The sequence below is a fragment of the Ornithodoros turicata genome, unplaced genomic scaffold (assembly GCF_037126465.1).
Source record: "Ornithodoros turicata isolate Travis unplaced genomic scaffold, ASM3712646v1 ctg00001033.1, whole genome shotgun sequence".
NCBI lineage: Eukaryota > Metazoa > Arthropoda > Arachnida > Ixodida > Argasidae > Ornithodoros > Ornithodoros turicata.
Window position 1 is genome coordinate 17,380 of NW_026999442.1, and position 20,471 is coordinate 37,850.

Genomic DNA, 20,471 nt, shown 5'->3' on the forward strand with positions numbered 1-20,471 from the left:
TGTACAAGCAACATGTCCAGGCTGATGATTCCAGTCACTAATTGCTTTAGGAAAGAATGATCCTAGAAAGGAAGTGATATTACAATGGGGAAGCTTAATCATATGGATATCGTCCAGAAGAGATGAAATCTAGTTAGCAGGGACTAGGAGACGATCGCGAGTGTTTGTGTTGTGATACATTTTATGGAAGAGACACCGCCTGGCTATCAACCGTCTTTACGAGAGAAGATCAACGTCAAGGTTTTTCTTTATACGTGAAACACTCGCATCTTTGGAATAGTTAGATGTAATAAAGCACATATTGAACTGACTCTAATGCTTGAATTAAGTACTCTCGATGGGGATCCCATATGGCCGATGCATATTCGAGTTTGGGCAGCACGAATGCACGATATGAAAGCAGCTATGAAAGTGATGTGGTGGGAGCACAAGATGGCTGCGAAAATTTAATTTGGTAACTCTAAACATAACTCTAAAAACAGCACGCCATCAATGGTCCCATATCGGTCCAAAATTGTCAGCCAATATAAGTTACGTTGGTCCAGTATATAGGTCGTGCAACAAAGGTCTGGTAATACGCCAATGAAACTGCCAATATTGGTCCAATATTGCAAGCCCGTGGCGAGCCAATGAAGAATACGAATGCCCTGTAGCTATAGTAACTGCCACTCCGGTCTCGTTTTAATTGGTTTGAATGGCAGCACGACAACGGGAAGGCATCACAGTACCAATGTATTATTTTTTTTCTCTTTCGTCTTTTTTCTTATATTTACCTGTGTAGGTACTGAAACACTGCCATGGGTAGCACGGTGGTGAGAGTAGGATGAGCCAAGATAACGCCACTTATTGCTCTTCATTGGCTTGATTGGCCCTCATTAGGCTCACTAAAACCGAGACAGTGCCAATATTGGACCAATATTGTGTGCTGCTCGGGTAGTTAGAATCCGCAAAAGTAACTGTAATAACAACTAAAGCACGCATCCCGAGCTTTCACAAGCTGGCCATAACTATAACTTGCGTCCCCTCGAAACACGTGTCCTTGTGGCTGCTATGATGCCCTAGGACAAGTCCTGCGCTGTGTGCGAGCCGCTAATTCTGATTCTCGCTCATGATGAAGAGGAATTGCAGTCTCTGTTCGAAATATATGGGCGGCTCTCCTCCTGGGACACTTCCCTTCATCTTTGCTTACCGGTTCACTGAATTTTCTCCTCATCTGCATCTCTTGATGACATCTAAGTGGACACATTACTTCCAAGGACAACTGCATATAATCATTTAATCACACGTACACAAATCTAATTTGTAACAGGCATATTTGAGTCAGTCGAGGTTCCTTTACACGAACCTTGATTACTTCAAAGTAATATGTTCCGTAATCTGTAACGATAACTGGAAAAGCAATTTGGAACCCTTACATTTATTAGGTCGTAATAAAAGTACGACTGTATCACACATGTGTTTCGCTCGACAATATTTACTTTATTCAACTCTGCAGCGAAGTGAGCGAGAGTTCCAAAATAATTTGAATTAAACCTTCTCCAATGTGCGAAAAACACTTTTGTTCATTTACATTTGACATTTGGGTATATACATTTGACACCGAACATAATCGCACGCAGCCGTATTCTAATACTGTGTCATATCATAGCTAACCATATTACTAGCACATTAGGAATAGACACATTTTTTACACATTTTCAAATCACCTTACGAACCTACTACGGAATAGTACTTTGTAACATAAGGAATAAGAAACAAAATGCGTAAGTCATAATCACAATCACAAAAAATCAGAAAAGTGATCTTTTTTCTTTCATTTTGACACTGGATGAATATTTGTGCTTTCTCGGATGAAGGCAAGGACTCAGTATACTGCTGTTGATACCTCTATTAAAACTGCTATATCATCTTCAGAGCTCGTGTCCATTGACAGCTCAGTGGCACTTGGTGCTTAACCACAACCGTTGCCAACAATCGTCAGCATCATGAATGAAAGTCACTCAAGCGAGTCCATTTCTGAAGGAAGCTAACCAATTTGGGATATTTCCTACTTCGGAGGGCTCCTTGTAATAGTTTCTTGCCTTCACCATCCTTAGCAGAAACATTTGTATGTGGAAGCAAGAGAGGAATATATTTCAGGAGTAGTGATATCATAGTCTCTGTTAGACGCCAGGATGAATCACACTCTAGATAATACTTTCGAATGCGGCTGAGTGTTGCACGGAAACACTCATCTACTGCCTTGACATTTGAGTGGAGTACCATCAGTTTCAGACAAGGCGTAGTTCTCGTACTCATATCGTCCTTACCAAATGAGAGCGGGAGAATAGTCAATAAACTCGCAGCGTCATAATCACAAGAATATGGCAATAATGTCACCAGCTCTTCTCTCATATAACAACTTGCACAGATTCGCGTAGGTGAATCGCCCATCAAATTAGGACAGTTTATAAGAGAGTGAGGGATGAGGCATTTCAGAACATTCATTTTCCTTCCTTCAGCGGAAAGAGCGCCGCACGTGTAACCCAACATGTTGCGCATATTAGGGAACGAGTGTGGAAGAAGGAAGTTCACAATATCAACGGCACCACTGTAACAGGCCCAGTGAAGAGGTGTCATTCTATACTTGTCACGGAAACTCATTCTAGAGCGGAGTAATAATAACTTTACAACGCCCAGGTGTCCATTTGAGGCGCACACATGCATGGGCGTCATTCGAGGCACATTGATCACGTCCACTGATGTATAAAAAGGAATGAGGAACTTCACCACATTTGTGTGTCCCTTCCTCGCGCTCAAGTGCAATGCAGTGTTCTCTTTTTCATCTGTAAAGCACACAGATGAATGTGAGAGGTGAAGTTCCACAGCTTCCACATTACCTTCCTTTGCTTCTATGAGCAACATCGTATTGCCATCGTCATCGACCATTTCCGTGTCGACATCATCAATGTGGGGATCATCGGTGTTATTCGTGTCCGACCATCTCCGATATAACGTAACAATGTCCTCATTTCTTACTCCACGTTCTACATAATCCTGCTCACTGAGATTTAAATGCGGCAGTAACAGCTTCATGTAATTAATGAGATTTTCTTCTTTTATCTCACGTAGCTTCTTCTTGGCCACATCATGTAGCAGTTTGCGGCTATCAGGATCACCAGCGATGACATCTAAATGGAGGAAGAGATGTTTCAGACACGAAATTTCTTGTTGGAAATCCTCGTTCACCCGCACATACACAAAGCTTCTGCTGATCCTCTGTGCATGCCTAGGGTCACTGTGTCGCAAATAAGGCCATAGAGTTTGCATCACTTTCCTTTCACCACCTCCCGCCCAGACGTACAACGGTGATGAGCCGAACGTTTCAGGTGAGTTCACGAGCGAGTGTGGGATGAGACAACTCACAACGTTGGACACCGAACTCTTCTTATATTTCCAACTTGTCCAAGCAACTTCTAAGCACGTTTGTCCTTCGCAGTTAAGCATGTACGTATTTGTGTGAGGTAGAAGAAACGTCACAGCTTTAAGGGAAAGAGAGGCAGAAGCCACATGAAGCGTTGTCTTCGGTCTCATGTGATGTGTGTCATATGTCCGAGTGCGAAGGAGTAACAACTTCATGGCCTCCAAATCATCTCTCTTTGCACATATATCTACCGGAGTTTCTTCACTATAATCGAGAACATTCACTGAGGAATAAAGAGGAAGAAGTAGCTTCACAATATCTGCATCTTCACTCAAGTGCAAAGGAGTTCGAAAGTGTCCATTTCTATTGTTAACGGATAAATGTGCGAGGTAAAACTGTGTTGTCTCCAGATTTCCTTCATTCGCACTAATGTGCAACATTGTGTTTCCATCCTTATCAAGAATTCCCATATCGCAGTAAGGAAGGAGCATTTTACAAACAGTCTCGGACTTTGCGTAAAAAAGGACAGTTCTATTGCTAATGTCTGCAAAACTATCAAGGTTTCCAATTACCGAAGGCTCTGCAGAACATCTCAAGCTTCGTTTCTTGCGTGATTCTAATTGGTCCATGATGTCTCTGTGCAGATCTACTGTACTCTCTCTCGGGGACACATAGCTCAGACACACGTCTAAAACGCCTCGTAGGTCGTGTGTCACAGCCGTGAATATTGCTCGTTCAAGAAAATGTCTCTTTCGCTCCAAGGTTTCACATGTCCGTAGATTTTCGGTAGAATGTTTCACTGCTTCCTCACTGTATCGAGCGCATAACACGTTGAGTCTGTCTCTCACAGCCGAAGTCTCAGTCCGCAAGCCTTCCATCCACTCTCCAGCGTATTTTGCGTCCCATGGAGACCACAGCTCTGCGTACCCAAACGGTGACATTTGAAACAAATCCTTCTTGATTAGCTTATTATCCATCGGAAGCTTCTTCAATGTTGCTTCATCAGAATGCAGGGCTCCTAAGTGCAGTGGGGTCCTTTCGAGCTCATCGACTTTCAACATATCCTCTCTTTGGATATCGAGCTGCTTAAAATATGAAGCGTCATTGTTCATCACAGCAGAGTGAAGGGGAAAGGACTCCGATGCCAGTGCGTCGAACAACAACGTTACACCGCCGTATTCTTCTTCACGGTACAGATAGCCAATAACACCCCTCACGTCGAAATTTTCTCTTACCTTCGCTTTTTTCAGTAAGTAATCGGCTGCAAAGAATTCAGCGAATGTCTTATGAACGAACTCTGGAATTCCGTTGTTCAGACAATTCAGAAAACCTTCTTTGAGACAATTATTAGCTGCGTCCTTCATTAAACGTCCTTCGGGCTCTAAATTCTCTAGTTCGTCTTTGTTCAGCAAGTATTTCAAGGCTTCCTGAGGGAATATACACTTCATAGCCAGGAGTTTATGGTTTTCGTAAAACTGAAGCGCTGCGGAGTTATTCTCCTCTTGTATGGCGTGTAGGCGGATATTTTCTTTTCTTTTTTCAATTCTGAATACAAGGTGCTTGTACCACACAAACAACTTGTACACGTGTACAATATATAAGTTCTTATCGGCCGATATGTTTGCACGTTTAAGTAACGAAGAGTAATCGTCAGACTCTGCAATTTCCCCATTCTTCATTTCAAAGATCATACGAAGCAGGAGAGGGGTTTCTAGGATTGTCTCGTTTGTCTCCTTCAAGTTCGTGAGCAGTCGCTGGAACAGCTCGGAAGCTCCATCGTTTTCATTGGTTGAATGAGCTGTTTCCTCATATTTTCTAATGAACTCCGCCTGATTTTCGGCTGAAAAAGGAAGGAGTTCATATGACACCGTGTGCAGAGCATCTTGTGCATGGGTCTTAAATACAGTACGAGTAAACATATATATCTTGTGAGATTTCTTTTGAGATATAAACGATGTAAGCTCCAAGACGCACTTGCGGTATTCCTTGTTCAGTTCATCGAAGGCATCCAAGATGAAGACAATCTCGAAAGGGCTTCCGACGTTCAAACTTTTTTCGAACAAAGCGAACTCTAGACCATCTTTGTGTACTTGACACAGATCCGCTAGATACTTGCACATATCCGCTTGACTCGCCAACGCTGTTTTAACAGATGCCATTCTCTGAGGAAGGTCGACGTACATCACCCACCGCTTCATATCTCGATTTTTTACTTCTGTGCACAAGCGCTTTGCCAGCATACTCTTTCCCATACCTGGTGCACCAGAGACTATGACAACGTTCTCGTCTACCTTCAACAACACGTCCTCGGTGTAACTCTCACTTGTCGTCATTGGAAGGTGACTGAGACGTCCATTTGATGTGGTCCACAAGAGCCTAGTACAAGATTCGTCGAACTTTAGCAGGTGCACTATTTTGTTTTCGAAATGAACATTTTCCAGTAGAGCTTCGTAGTTACCTGACTGTCGTATGAGTACGACTTTCTCGAACTTCTCTAATTCCTCCTTGGCTTTTGGCTTACAACCGGGAGGTAGAAGTGTTGCGACCTGATTGTGTGTACAGCCCAGAAGAGCGAATGCCTCACTGTCGTCATCCAGATTGCATTCCTTCAAGTTAATTTCCACGGCTCTTCTACACGCTCGTTCCACATAATAGTTCTGAACACGTTCTTCTAGTTCTTGAAGAGGAGGTCCCAGGTCAATGTTCCCCGACTCGCATAGCTTTAGGAAAACCGCAGTGTCTACGCAACGTAAGAAGGCATCTATAGTCGTTGCGTCCGAAAGCTTAGAAAGGTCTTCGCCTTGAAGTTTTAGGCGGGAATTTTCGAAAACTCCTTTTTTGCAGATATATGTGACGTGCGCAAAGCTTGCTTCGTCGATCCTATGAACTTTGTGCCTCTCGCCAAAGAATGCATCTTCTTGCACTTGTTTCACCAAGTAGTCTTTACCACTGTCTTCCACGAGCAAGATGACTTTCGATCCAGTGACACAGGATACTTCACCGAAAAGTTTAATCATCTTTTGGACGTTTTCGTTTCGTTGGACCGTTACAAGCGCAAAAGCATATTTGTAGTCTAGTAACACATCCTTCAGTGCGGGGTCCAGCTGTTTTGCATCGAAAAACATATACGGCAGTCCCGTAGATTGCACAGCGTTGTGAACCATTATTTCGAGAAGCCTCAGTTCTGGGCCCGTAACTACGTGAAGCAACCCGTTTTCCCAGACACTGTTCTTCGGTTGGTTCTCGAAATTGACCTTCAGTTTGCCAATGTTGAAAGCTTTGTTGAGTCTCTCGTTTACCTTTTCTATCATTGTCGCATCTATCGACGGGATTCCATTTTGAATGTATTTCTCCATGTCCGGGATGATAGTATCCTCGAAAAACTTTCGTAGTTCTGGTACCTCCTTTTCGAGAACCCTATTTCCACGATCGCTGCCATATTGAGTTAGTATGTGTGGGATACGAACAATCGCTTCTTGTTCTTCATTTTTCATCAAAGCTAGTCGTATCAAGTGATCCACATCGTCTTTTCTTCGTTTTATGTCATCCAGAATGGCTCTGTATCTCCGTTTCATTTCGGTATCTTCGCGGAAATATGGCTTGCCATAATTTTTATACACCAGATGAAGTGCCAAATGACAAGATTCGTGAATGAACGTGCCCCGGACTTCGGCTTTCGTTCCTCTGCCTCCGATAGAAATTCTTTGCTTTTCGTAATCAGCAAGTCCGAGGACGCCGCTGTCGCTGCACCCCGTGATCCCCTGAACGTTTTTACTGTTGTAGTCGAATAGTATATCCAGATGCGGTGCTGTGGCAACAACTTTCAATATTTCCTCGTTTAATTGGTCGGTTGAAAGTTCCCTGAACATCTTCTCCAATCGCCCCTCGAGGTCATCACATCCGACGTGGCTCCTTGATTTGCTTTTCAAGTAATAGATGTAGGATTCTTTGCATTCTTTGGTGTAGTATCGTTGCCGTCGAATTTCAGCTCGATGAACGCCTGTCAGATATCGATAATACGATGCTTCTTTGTCGTTCTTGAGTCCACATCCACGCGAGACTAAGAGGCCATGTATACGGACGGCTTTCATTTTAACAGCTCTGTAACGAGCTGACATTTTTTTAACGGGATCCAGCCAAAGTTTCAAAGCAGGTGCAGCATCCAGGCACTTTAGAACACGAGCCTAGTCTTCCTCCGCAATGGCTTCGTGTATTTCCTTCCTGACGTCTTCCCACTCTGGCGACCTTTCCAATTCGAGATCAAATTCAGGTGTCGAAGCCATGTCCTTGGAGATGAAGCGAGAAATTCCTGTAATTTTAACAAGGAATTTAGGAACCTAAGCAACACTAATTGGAATACAAGAAACAGATCAAGTGCGGTAATGTATCTAGACTGCGACTCTCGTTTTTCCGTGTTTGCGCCGCGAAGCAACAATGGCTACAGGGACTCTTGTTTTTTGCTCTGGGATCACGTTGCATAATAAAAGCAGCAATGATCTGTATTACCCTGCTGTGTTTTATGTTGTTGTCTAGTGCCTTTGAGTTTTCAGTGTTTATCGATACCTTGGCTTGTCTCCTTATTTGACTCTGGAGACTACGACGGTCATTTCACGGGAACAGGTTTGTTTCATCGGACACATAACAAAAGACAGTGGGATGGAAGTGTGCGGCTTCCTTATAGCCGTCGACCATATCATATCCTTGCAGGTAGACTGAGGTACACAAAGTGTGGACAAATGCACGTACACAAGACTAGATTCAAACAAAGAATGAAGCATTTCATACACTGAATCCAAGGAAGACACAGAAACAGAATAAAGAGAAAGAATACACTTGGACGTCTCGTCAATAAGGAATGTCATGTATGTAACGTGAATTTGTTAATGAAAATACTGGAGCATTAGAACTGCACGATGAAGCCGATATGGACGATCAAACATTGAACAGCATTGTGAAGCAACAATAATATTGCGATAAAAGATCATTACAAATGAATAATGAATTCAGAACAATGCTAGGACAGAATACGAGTGAAGCAACAGAAGTTTTCGAGTATGTCCGTTCCAGTTCGTAGTGTTTGTTCGTCTGCTTGTGTTACCTCACACTTGGATATGGTCCCAGACATGCAAGACAAACGGACAGAACAGGACTCAAACAGCAAATGAATTATTTTTGTCACAGGTACGCTAGGTCGGAGTAAGGAGGTCATGCATACACAGTAAATTTATTTACACCTCTATGAGTGTAAAATGAGTGTTAGGTAACTCACACCCTTATGGGTGTAAAGGCTGCACCCCAATGATGGGTGTAACAGGGGTGTCACATATTACACCCAAACGAAGGGTGTTTATTGGGTGTATTGACCCCAAAAACGAAAAAAAAAAGGCTTGCTCCCAAGACAGAAGGACGTGACGGTGGACGGTAGGGAACAGGGGAGTTAGTGTGCGTCCTGGGCTGACTTGCGAATAACTGACATTCGTCGGAAAAATCTTCGGAAAACCCAGACAGTGACAGGATTCGAACCCGTGTCACCGACGTGGAAAGCGATCATCTTCACCACTATACGACGGGATCTCTGAGAGCTTAGCTAGCTGTGCACTCCAAGAGCTTCGAAGAGCTTCGCTAGCCAAGCAAGTCCTTCCGGTTTAACCAAGTCGACACAGCAACAGCAACCTGTCTTCGACATTTGCAAGTGCTGTTGAAGGCTGTTGCTGTCCAACTTCCCTCGTTTTTTCTTAGCTGTTCGTAATCTTCGGTTTTTCTACTTTTTCTTTTCGTATATTAAGTTCACAATCACTCGCAGTAGTTAGCTCTTTACTTACGTAGACACGTGTATTTTAATTCCCATGTCACCCGCACCAGTAAACCTTCCAGCCAGGGAGTCAAACCCCTGTCACCTATTTTCAGGTTTAGTCATGTTGAAAGCAGCGCCGACTGCCAAAAGGTCCACCCCTAACTATGAGTACAGTTGTCCTACAGTTGGCAATATGACTGTAAATCTATCTCTAGTAACTCCCATTAATTTTTTAATGTAATAAAAGTAGCAATTGTTTTTAATCCCTATACGGCTTCCCAAGTCTCTTTATTACCTGTGGTCTGTTACTTTTCGCGTCCATTTGCATGTACCAGGTTATCCATACACACACACAAGAAGATATAGGCACTATATATGTATGTTACAAACATTATGACAATTAAAAAGAAAACACAGGAGCTTCGAGCATTATGCGGCATACACCCCTTTTGCACTGATATGAGTGTTCCAAAATTTAGCATAGTGTGTAACATAAGTGTGATCGGGGTGTATTGGTACATACCCCCCTTTGACACCAACACGGGTGCTTAGTGGAGTGTAGTAAAAGTGTAATTCGGGTGTGTCCCCATAGTACACACTTTTCACTCATAAGAATTTATAATAAAAAAGGCATAAAAAAATTTCTGTGTAGACCGCGTGGAATCGTGTGGGGTTGGGTAATGCATTCTAGAGTCGGGGCTAAATAAAAAGATTACGTACCGTACAGCAGAGCAAGGAAACCCTACGAGATGGCGCATATGCAGGCAAGCTGGTGGTAGAAGTCCATTACGTAAAAGCCTGAGCCTTGGCACACAGACTGTGTGCTCCTGTGTTGATGTCGTCCCTCTGTGTGCTTCTACCTACTCAGGCTTAACGTCCTGGGCAGCTCAGGTAGCGGAGTACGAGCAAGGTATCTGGAACGAGAGAAACAGAAGAATGTCTTACAAAACACCGTATAGACTGCACTTAAGTCCAAGACATGATTTTCTTTCCAAAGCAGGGAAATGACCTGAGGATTGGTTGCTACCTTGCGTGATGAATTAAGAAAGGGGAATTCACTTCTCGTTTGAAAGGACGCTCGTATCCAGAAACTCAGCTGTGAAAGCGGAACCACTGTACTCGATATCGGTCGACAACCCACATGGACATTTTTTCTTTCTTTTTTTATCGTACGAAAAGAGCTTGGACATTAAATGAAGGGACTTTAAAGCCCTTTAAAGACATCATGCCACCGGAGACTCCGCTGCTTCGGCGTCCTCTTACTTCCTACACAGGTCATACCACACAACAATCACACCAGGACAACTAAAAATATGATAATACCAAGACTGCTAATTTCGGGACAACTTATACCAGGACCCCATGCCGTGCTAGCACGATTTATCGCTTGGCATGAGTTGTCAAGGTACAGGTTATGCTAGTCTTGGTCGAGTTTGATACGAGTTGTCTCGTATGAGTTATCCGGCAGGATCTGCTACGCCCCAAAACAATGCGATGCACCTGCACGGTTGCGGCATTCTTTTTCTGAATGCCGCGACTTCATTGGTTCTTAGCCAGTGAGGTTTGGTCGTTTACCAAGAGATGGAATTCCGGCATGCCATCAACGTACGGCGTCTGCATTTCCCATGGATTCCATCGAATGAGAGTCAAGCTGCGCCACTCTATCGCGTGGGGTATTTTGGATACCGCAGTCTGTCGTCCACGAAGAACGACATAAGAGTACAGTTTGGCATCGACTGGGACCGAAGAGACCATGCCTTTAAGTGGGCTCTGTTGTAGGAGGGTTGGAAGAAGTTCACAAGGGGTGCGGCCGTCCGGGTGGCCACTCTGCGGTCGCTCTGCAGGGGCTCGCCCCATTGTCACGCAGGGCTTCCGAGCAGGTATCCTAGTATACTATCGTAGTATTTTTTTTTTTACGGGACTTCCCCATTAACATATGTGAATTTTGTTAAATCGCGTCTCTAATAAACACGTACCCCGTTTCTTCCGTTTAACAGGCATTGGTATACTGTCACAACTTCTATGGTAGACGGACCCGCTTTAAACCCGGAGGTGTGCATTTACGTTAGTCTCTCGGATGAAGGCTATACTTTTCCAAACCAACCGAGTGCGTGAGTGGAAATATATTTGAAGCCTTTCCGCACTGCTTGTAGCGTGAAGAAATCTGCACCATCCGCCGCACCCCCGAAACAGGTCAGAACAATTTGTAGGCGGTAATGGCGTATCCTGCACTACTTTTGTACGCCGGCCTTGCAATGTTGTAGGGAAGAGAACGTTTAAAGTGCACAAAGTTAAACAGCTCCTTCGACTCCTCTCGTAGCACCCTCCTCCTTCACTTTCCTCCTCGCGCTCTCCGCACTTTCACCGTACGTTCCTCTCTGCTTTCCTTCTCACTCCTCCCATACTTTCATTCTTTGCTTCCCTCCTCGTTCGCTCTGTTCGTTAAGGGTGGCTTAAAGGTACTATAAAGCAGAAGACAAGCATGATATGCCGGTCATGTGATTAGAGACTTTGTTGCTCCTAAATACCTTGTGCGGAACCATACGACCGACAACGCGCTATAAATATTTTTAATTTGCCATGAAATATGCGGCGTAGTGGAGCGGTGCGACGCCTGGTGTCAAACAACCACCTGTACAGCGGGCAACACTGAAAATTGGTATTACACACTATTACATCGGAACTTCGTTATTTTAGTAACCATAATATTAGTTTCCCTGTTTACCTATGCATTCTGAAACCCCTGTTAACAGTGTTTTTTGCGAAGTAACCCAGCGCCGGCCGCTGTTCGATGGAGGCTCTCCCTACTTCTCTGCTGCGCCTGCGCGCTCCTTCTGTTCGCGGCCTCTTTCGAACGAACAAACTCTCTCTGTGAACCTCTGTGAACAAACAAGTCTTCTTGAACGTCTGACACATTTTTTTCAACGGCATTTCAGTTCGCTTATCCGCTTATCCTCGGATGTGGATAGTTGTGTGGATTGCAAGGGCGGATTTTGTGGTGGATTGTTATGTCGGGCCCAAACGCATGCAATGTGGTTGCCGCCGTATGTGGCAGGAGTACGGATTCATTTCGAATACCTAGTACAGTGTTGCCCGTAATCTTTAATTGTAATTTTCTAATTAATTGCACCGTCGATTGGAATGAAACTTGCGCAGTTTTCGTCCTGGTGGCTTGGACTATCGAATAGCCACACTAAATGACATTTGATCGGTGCTGCTTTACAGTACCTTTAAGGCGGTGTCACACTGGGCCGACAACCGACAGAACCTGTCGACTGACATCCAAAGGCGGCGTGTCCGCGAACCAGTCACACCGCACATACAAAAGACGGTCGACACAGACATCCGTATGTCAGCCGTCGCCGAATGCCGCTATCGACGGACCCTCCTGACAAACAAGCTTGGCACACTGAATGACAGCGACAACCGACAAGTCCCTTCTTTCAACATGGCGTCCCGAATAAGCCTTTTGGGAAAAGTACGGCGAATTCTCGTTGTTTACACTTGGTAGTCATTATCACGAACATACGAGACCAACACAGACGCAGGTGTATCTCATTCCTTGACGCTATGTCTCCCCTGTTTCAGTTCGCCTTGGAAGGCTTTGCAATGCGCTTTCCGTGGCGTATTCGGCCCTTGGCGATTGCGTCAGGTGAAGTGGGATTGTGTGCGCTGACATGTGTGTTGTTTACGTTCATGGATCCCTATTCCGTTTTGGGATTCGTAAACGGTGCTCCGAGTGGTGACCTCATAGTTCTTCTATGTACGCTTCGATACCCCACCCGACGGGGGACTCCTAGGTTAAACTTCTGAACAATCGGACTCCACAACCACAAGTTCAATTTCTCCCGTCTTACTGTTCTCCTTCAACCAGCCAGCTTGTCCTCCAAGCTGAGTTTGTTACAATACTTCATGTTCCAGCATAACTAGTGAGTGTTTGTAATAAATTATGCACCGATACGAGTGTGTGACTGGATTACTCAGTGATCGGGTGACCTGCATGTCCCGTGCTTAGGCTAACGGAAGCTTTTAAAATAGTTGCTGTTGTTAAGTAAATGCAAATACTTCTACCATTTAATACCATTCGTGAATAGGCCAAGCCACAATCTATGCCTGAAAAAAAAGGAAAAAAAAACTTTTCGTGCAGTATGTGTCTGTTGTCGGCGGTATACTTTGAGCAACGATCAAACCATTGACGACGCATCGTCAGACATTGTCTGTCTTCCGATTTTGTCATCCAAATGTATCATACAGAAGCGACATTTTGTTGAATTGCGTCTGTCGCTGTCGGTCGGCGCAGTGTCACAGTTGTGTTTTGCAATACAAAGTACGGTGACAACGTCTGTCTTCCGTCGGCGCCATGTCAGTGTCGGTGTCGAGTCGGTCCAGTGTGACAGCGCCTTTAAAGTGAGACGGAGCGGAGCGTAACGACACGAACGACGGCACTCGGTGAAACGCGATACGTCAGCAGCCGTCGGGGGAGCAGAGCATTTGCTCTACATCTGGCGCCGGCCACCGAGCTGTGCACGGCGTGAGCTCTGGTGGGCTCGCGTTTCTCATGCAGGAAGGAAACACAAGGAGCGACTCTCCGCGCCAGGCTAGCGTAGCCACCCTCTAGCGGTCGCTCGAGTCAACATCGCCCATTGCTTCCTGTCCACCACGTGATCCCCTCTAAAGTTTCGGTTTTGCCAGGTCCCCCAAGGTCGCCATTTTCCCATGTATTTGTTCCTATCCCGATGCGTGCAATGCCGGAGGCCGCCCTTAGATACCCCATTGTTACCAGACGTTGGCTTGCGTGGATTGTAGCGCGCTAAAGATCCAGTTCAAGCACAATCCAAGCCAGGCCAAGTCACCGAAGGAGAAATGGACGACTGCAGCGCCTGCGGTGCCTGGTACGACAGGTACGCTATGTGATGCACGCAGCCGTGCACTAGATCCTTCCGATCGCTCAACACGTTTAAAAACGGGACCAAAAAGTGAAACACGACAGAGAAAGTTGTTATACGCGTCTTATTTGGACATATAAAGACTAGATTCATTCGCAGAAACAACAAAAACATTTTGCCGCTAAACTTAGCGGGCTGAAGTGATCCGGAACGGCAACAGCGGGGTATCTAGTGGCGGCCTTCTTCGTTGCACGCTTTTCCGAGGTGAGTTTGGGGGACCTGGGTTTTGCGATGCTTTGTTTCTCGTGCTGCTCTCCGTATGATTTTGCTTTTTGAAAGTAATTTATTGTGAAAACGTGAGCACCATCGTAGAAACGACCTATGGTAATGTGTTACGGCTACGTGTTGTTCGTAAGTACATGGTCAGTTGTTTTACTTTTACTCGGCCTTGTGTGTTGGAGTCATCTTGAATTCATTTGGGACCTCAAGCTGTGCCGCAGATTCATTTCATATCTTCTGTTGTTGTACAAATCTGATTAATGGAACGGCATTCTTTTCCACCTAATCAAGGGACGTACATTCGTTGGAAGTAACCGTTGCAACACGTGATGTTTCCAGTCCCACGGAATCCTTTTGCGTTCTGCACACTGTGACTGGTCTTCTAATAGAATAGTAAACATTCGAACACACAGAAATAAAGCGCAGGCACGCGTTCAACTTAATACTGCCATATAAGCTGTGACACAACTACAGCTCGCGTCGTCTGCTCTGCTGGCGCCATGCTGTCTGGAGGGTCACGTGAGCGGTCAAGTGGTAGACAGGAGTATCCCAGAATACAATGCGAAGCCGGATACGCTCGTCCCGTCGGAAGGGCCGCTCCTTGTGTTTCATTCCTCCATGGCATTTTCCATTATGGCGTCGCCCATTCTCATTGTCCTGGACTCTCTGTTAATTTGTTTTGCCCACACCGGCCTTGTGACGTCACCCGCGGAAACTGGTCTAGAGAATACACTACCGATGGTCTATAGACGCGCGACTTTCTTCTTCAACTGAATGTGCACATTGGGGGTCCCAACCCTATTACAGCAGTACAAGCAAACACAATGGGAAAACGGATTGTTTTCCGTCGAATTCCAGCACGCGTGTACAGTTGCCAGGTATGACCGCTTTCCCTAAGTTACGAAGTGAGAAAACCTTTGATGGCTTTTTCGTTAGATTATGACCCCGGTAGGATTAAGATGAGGAAGAGTGGCGTAGCGATAGGTTCCTGTAGGCACGGAGTTATGGCTGCGACGGGCGAAGACTACGTCTGACTCTAAACCAGCTTCTAAAACGCCGGTGCTTCTCAACGCTGGTGCGGGCGCCTAAGAGCTGCGTTCCAAAATGACACACATTTAGCCACCACGAGTATGTGACATCATGGCATTCTTCCTGACCCACATGAAAATGAAGGGAACCGAATTCGACCCGCACATTTAGATATGGGGAAAACAGTCACGTAAATGTGCAAAGACTGAATGCCTACGCGAATATTGTAGAAGTGCTTTTTTTATTTTTCGCGTTTTTCGCGCATTTCTCCACAATCGCGAATTTAAGTTCCCGCGGATAACTTTGGCCATATTAGGGCAAAAATCGTGCGGCGTTCTACGCTGTACCGTGACTACCTCGACCCTTTCTACTCCATGCAGCATAGAAAGTTGAAGCAAGCCGCAGAAGAATGGTTTCTCCCATCATGCGAGATGCAAAGGAACGAAAATTGGTCACGCTTTTGTTACCCCTACAAACACCATTGCACTGTACACGTATATCCCACCATATGAGGCTTCGTGCAAAGCGTCCGCCGCGCCACGGAAAATACCACGAAGCCGCAACATGCCTTTCCCCGCCTTCTCAAAGCCAACTTGTATGATAATACGACATCTCAACCAAACTGTTCAGTGGCCTGAGTGATAATGAATAAGAAATGGCTGACATGCAGGTACTATGGCCTCCTGCAGGGTCCTAAAAGGCCATTGTACAGGATCTTTTCTCCCATTACCCATGTGAGGAGAATAAAGGGATTGACCTAAAACGCCGCCATCCCCGTGAACAACGGATGTCTCAGTAAATGTCACGACAAAAGTTTACGGAACAAACGAGCACTGTACTTTCACCTCGGCACGACACCCTCGCGGCAAGCGGAAGCTGGCAAAGTCAGGCCAGTTCACTGCCTCAGAGGGGTGGACGACTGCGCCATTAGCGACACACTGCGGTAGTTTCGGTATGGTGCCCGCAAGGTGAGTTGATTTAACTGTGCTCACCAATAGCACGTGACTCAAAGATTGCTAAGACAGGGAGCTAGGCGGTATCACCGTGATAACAAGGATGAATCGTGGTGGCAGCACTTTACAGTGTATTGCTTTTATTGGAAAGCCCTGACAGACAAGAGAAAGAAAGATATCTTGTAAACAGTTTATTTATTATGGAACTTCCCAAATAGCACAATGTACTGAAAGTCCAGTGCAATAGGGGTGGAAGGTATGCGTTTTATCAGTGTTCTTTAGTTTAACGAATCTGTTCAAGGCCTTCCACCTACCCGTCCACCCCTATTGCACTTGATTTTCAGTACATTTCGGGTCAGTGGTGACCAGCTGATAAACAATTGACACTGACATTGATGATTCATTGATTGACTGCAATCCAAATCCAACTCACTTCGCGGGCACATACAAGAGTGATCATACCGAAACTACCGCAGTGTGTCGCTAAGAGAGCAGTCGTCCACCCCTCTGAGGCAGTGAACTGGCCTCATTTCGCCAGTTCCCGCTTGCCGCTAGGGTGTCGTGCAGAGATGAAAGTACACAGCTCGCGTGTTCCGTTTTGTCCTGACCTGTACGTGCCGAAATATGCCCGAGTATTTACCGCGGCACGATATGCAAGGGCAAAACACCCCCGGGAATCTGTGTCGCGAATTTAAGTTTCGCGAATCACTCCTCAAAGCAGCTTTGTTCAAAAGGGCAAAAATATTTTCCACGCGAAAAAAAAGAAAAAGAAAAGAGAGAAGAAGTCTATAGTAATAATATAGGTACAAGTTCCTCGGCCTGATATTTGCCGTCACGCGCCTAACGTATTGGTGTGCACGAGTTCTACGGTTGTGCATTAGAGTACCACAGTATTTTTATGAAAGTTCCACGTTATGTTCCTTATTTTGTGATCGAGGTATCGTATATCATATTTTATGGCAGAGTCAAAAACGGAACATAAACAAGGTCGCATGACTCGAAGATGACGTTTTGTGTGACGTTAGCCAGGACACGACAGCGATATCGACACGAGCGAACTCTTGCTGCTGGTTAAAAAAAAAAATAATAACATTGTGCCAACCTTGCGCGAACTTAGTGGAGCACTGTGGCCAGACGTGTGGCAGATCGCGCAAACTCTGACGGCGCACTTCTCAAAACTTAGATATCAACTTGATGATACTTCACAAGTAGTAGCAACACTTTGAGAGAACACAGTGTGGGTACAAAGATTTCAATGACGTAAGTGCATTAGAGTTCCCAATACTATTGATAGAAGAAACCTGATCGATGGGCGACAAAGAAAAACAAACACGCCATGGTTGTGTCGCCCATCGCAGAGGCTTGCTCAAGCTGAGGTTACTCCAACGGCTAGTCTGCATCTGCGTCATATTATGTATAGGTCCTGAAGACACGTGACTTATTCCATTGTTTGGCCTGGCAACCCAGGAGTGTCCGAAGGAGGAATGAAATCGATACTTTTCAGATGCGGACGTATAAAGAAGGAATAAGGAACGATTGATTGATTGATTGATTGATCGAATGGTGAAAGCAAAAATGTAGATGCTAGTCCCAAAGCAGTCGATATTGGCTACTCCAGCACGCATTATTCGGGACCCGTTTATCAGTAAAAGAAATTTGTCTTTTAAACTTTATTTTCTGCGACTTTATTGGCACGTCGTAGATACAGACCATCGACTTTGGAAAGTTTACTTTCAAGGTCAGATTTATGAGATTCATTTCTCAGTTTAGTCTATTTTTACAATGTCTACTTCAGCGTCATCCCATTGTTCCGATTATGGGTTCTGTATAAAGGCCGACGACTGTATCCCTTTAGGAAGGAACCTGTGACGTCAGTTGACTTTTTTTTTTTTGCTCTCTATCTTGGCAGGGAGGCATAAAACTCACATTTTGACTCACATTGTGAATGACAGAAGGCTGCGACACAACTTACCTTATTCGATGTTATAGAAGCGTACAAGCGTTGCAGTTCCACTGGGTGCCCTTGGTTGGATGAGAGAGTGTCTTCGAATGACTCAACGAATACCTGCTATGCCAAAGTAAAAAATAAAGAAATAAATGAATGGGAATGCGAGCGTGACCAGGGTCACAGGGACCAACTATGCTATGTGGCTCACTGCAACATCGCACCACGGAGCCTATAGCAGTATTAGAGTCTCACATACCTTTGTTGGACATCACGTGATGTTTGTCCACATACCCCGCGGATCACGTGTCAGTCTTTGGACCCTGCACTGATGGTTTGCTGGTTCGTCGTCATGGGTTTTCCAAGGTCAGACCAATGTCCCTCCTGTAACGTGCCACGTGACTTACAAACTGCCCTGATGATCTGCCATCGTTAGAGATGACACGTGACGTCACAAGCGTGGAAGAAAGCGTGTTGTCTCAAATTCCATATCAGGCCATCTCCATGCTTTGTAGTTACATACTTCCCTTGGCGTTCCAAGATGTATGTGGTAGAAAGCATGCTACGAAACGATGATTGGTGGACAGTCGAGGTTCACTTTAAGATGAGGGATAATACCAAAACTAGCATAGGGGTTAGGATGATCGCTTCGCCACGCCGAGACTGCGAGGTGACACGGGTTCGAATCCTGTCACCGGCTGTGCTGTCTGAGGTCTTCCCTGGGTTTTCCGAAGACTCAGATCAATGTCCCCCACAGTTCCCCCTGAAGTCGGCCCAGGAAGCACATTAACCCACCTGTCTCCAACTCCTTCCTGCTGCCCTCTCTCCATTTGTTCACGTCTGTACGCAGCTCATAGTCACAGTGTCTTCACGGCGCTCACACGGAATTCAAATAAAAAATATATGAAAGATAACAACTGCGCAAACTATTCTGGCAACGTCGAAAAGGGGAAAAAATGAAACACTCTCAAGGAGGGTCATGCTCATCAACTGTAAAAGATCTCATAAACTGTCCATAATCTTTTAAGTGCCCCTCTCCCATGTCTGTAATATTCTAGAGCTTTAATTCCTCCTAAAACAACCGCTAATAGCCATCTTGTTTGTAGACGCATCCTTCACGTGGACATTACGTTTATATTTTTCACGAATGACCGTTAGAATTGTAATATCATACACTTGACAAACTGCACAGATATAAAAATGTGTATTATAATATTCTAGAAGAGAAAATGATTATATATTACGATATCTTATCCCCTATGTGAGCAACACATACATACAGTCGCTCCACGGTGACTAAGAAAGAGATAAGGTTCGAAAGGGTACTTCACATGATGCCTTCATGGGTTCTTATCGTCTTATCAGTTGTTTTTCTGCCTGCGGACCACCCAAGTTGACCTTTCCTAGCGAGGACATCATTAAACTTGCACTTTATTTAACGAACTATGAGAAAAAGCCGACAGCAATTGTTCAGAAAGACACCACCAGACACGAGAAGGGATGGCGCAGGGAGATTGTTCCCCACTGCGGATGCTACACATCGCGTGAGACGATAACAGGGCAATGATGGGCGAACTACGCAGATATTTAGGGATACTAGCATCAATGACGAACATTCGAATTAACCGTAACACACCCCCGAAAAAAGGGGAAAAAAAGGCAGACGGCACAAACAGGTGGAAATTCTGAGCGATCACCGGTGAGAGTGACGCTGTATATTAATCCAAGGAGAAGCAAGGGCACGCTTCGGTGATCTCTAGGGAACTTAAGTAACACTTTCCGGACGCAGCGTAGGTTATTTACTATGACGACTCAGCTTAATACATAATAATCCGCATAGGAGATAGTGGATCAGCAAAGATAGAAAATCCCGCTTCTAAAAATACGCTAATACAGTTCATAAAAAACAATTTACAAACACAGTGAGAACAGTAAAAATAATCGCAACAACACATTCAAACGCTACAACGCAGCATAAATAATAGTGAAAAATATTCGCATTGGGATCTCACCTTACACTGGACTTCCAGTGATGTTCAGTTGAAGAGATGGACATCCATCGATCACCTGGCGGAGTCTGAAGCGACGCATATGGGAAACCTGCTTATGTGGAAGGCAGATAAGGCGTTATCTTTCACCGCGCCTTTGTTTGTCGTGCGAGTAAGTGTCGCCTCCTGGTGTG

The 20,471-nt window shown here is 45.0% G+C and overlaps 1 protein-coding gene across 3 annotated transcripts; it reads right to left on the bottom strand.

Annotated features, from left to right (window-relative positions):
* Positions 1–1,256: 1,256 nt before the first annotated feature.
* On the bottom strand, positions 1,257–20,395 carry LOC135376110 (uncharacterized). 3 transcript variants are annotated; one of them, XM_064608691.1, is made up of 5 exons: positions 20,302–20,395; positions 18,549–18,673; positions 18,317–18,409; positions 9,918–10,111; positions 1,257–7,712 (listed from the first exon to the last, which is right to left on the bottom strand). In XM_064608691.1, exon 5 carries the CDS (start codon positions 7,519–7,521, stop codon positions 1,984–1,986), a length of 5,538 nt encoding a protein of 1,845 aa, XP_064464761.1. In that variant the 5' UTR covers positions 7,522–7,712; positions 9,918–10,111; positions 18,317–18,409; positions 18,549–18,673; positions 20,302–20,395; the 3' UTR covers positions 1,257–1,983. The 3 variants fall into 3 exon arrangements, with proteins under 3 accessions (XP_064464761.1, XP_064464762.1, XP_064464763.1); XM_064608692.1 differs by having other exon boundaries at positions 18,317–18,412; XM_064608693.1 differs by lacking the exon at positions 20,302–20,395 and adding an exon at positions 19,085–20,268.
* Positions 20,396–20,471: the final 76 nt, after the last annotated feature.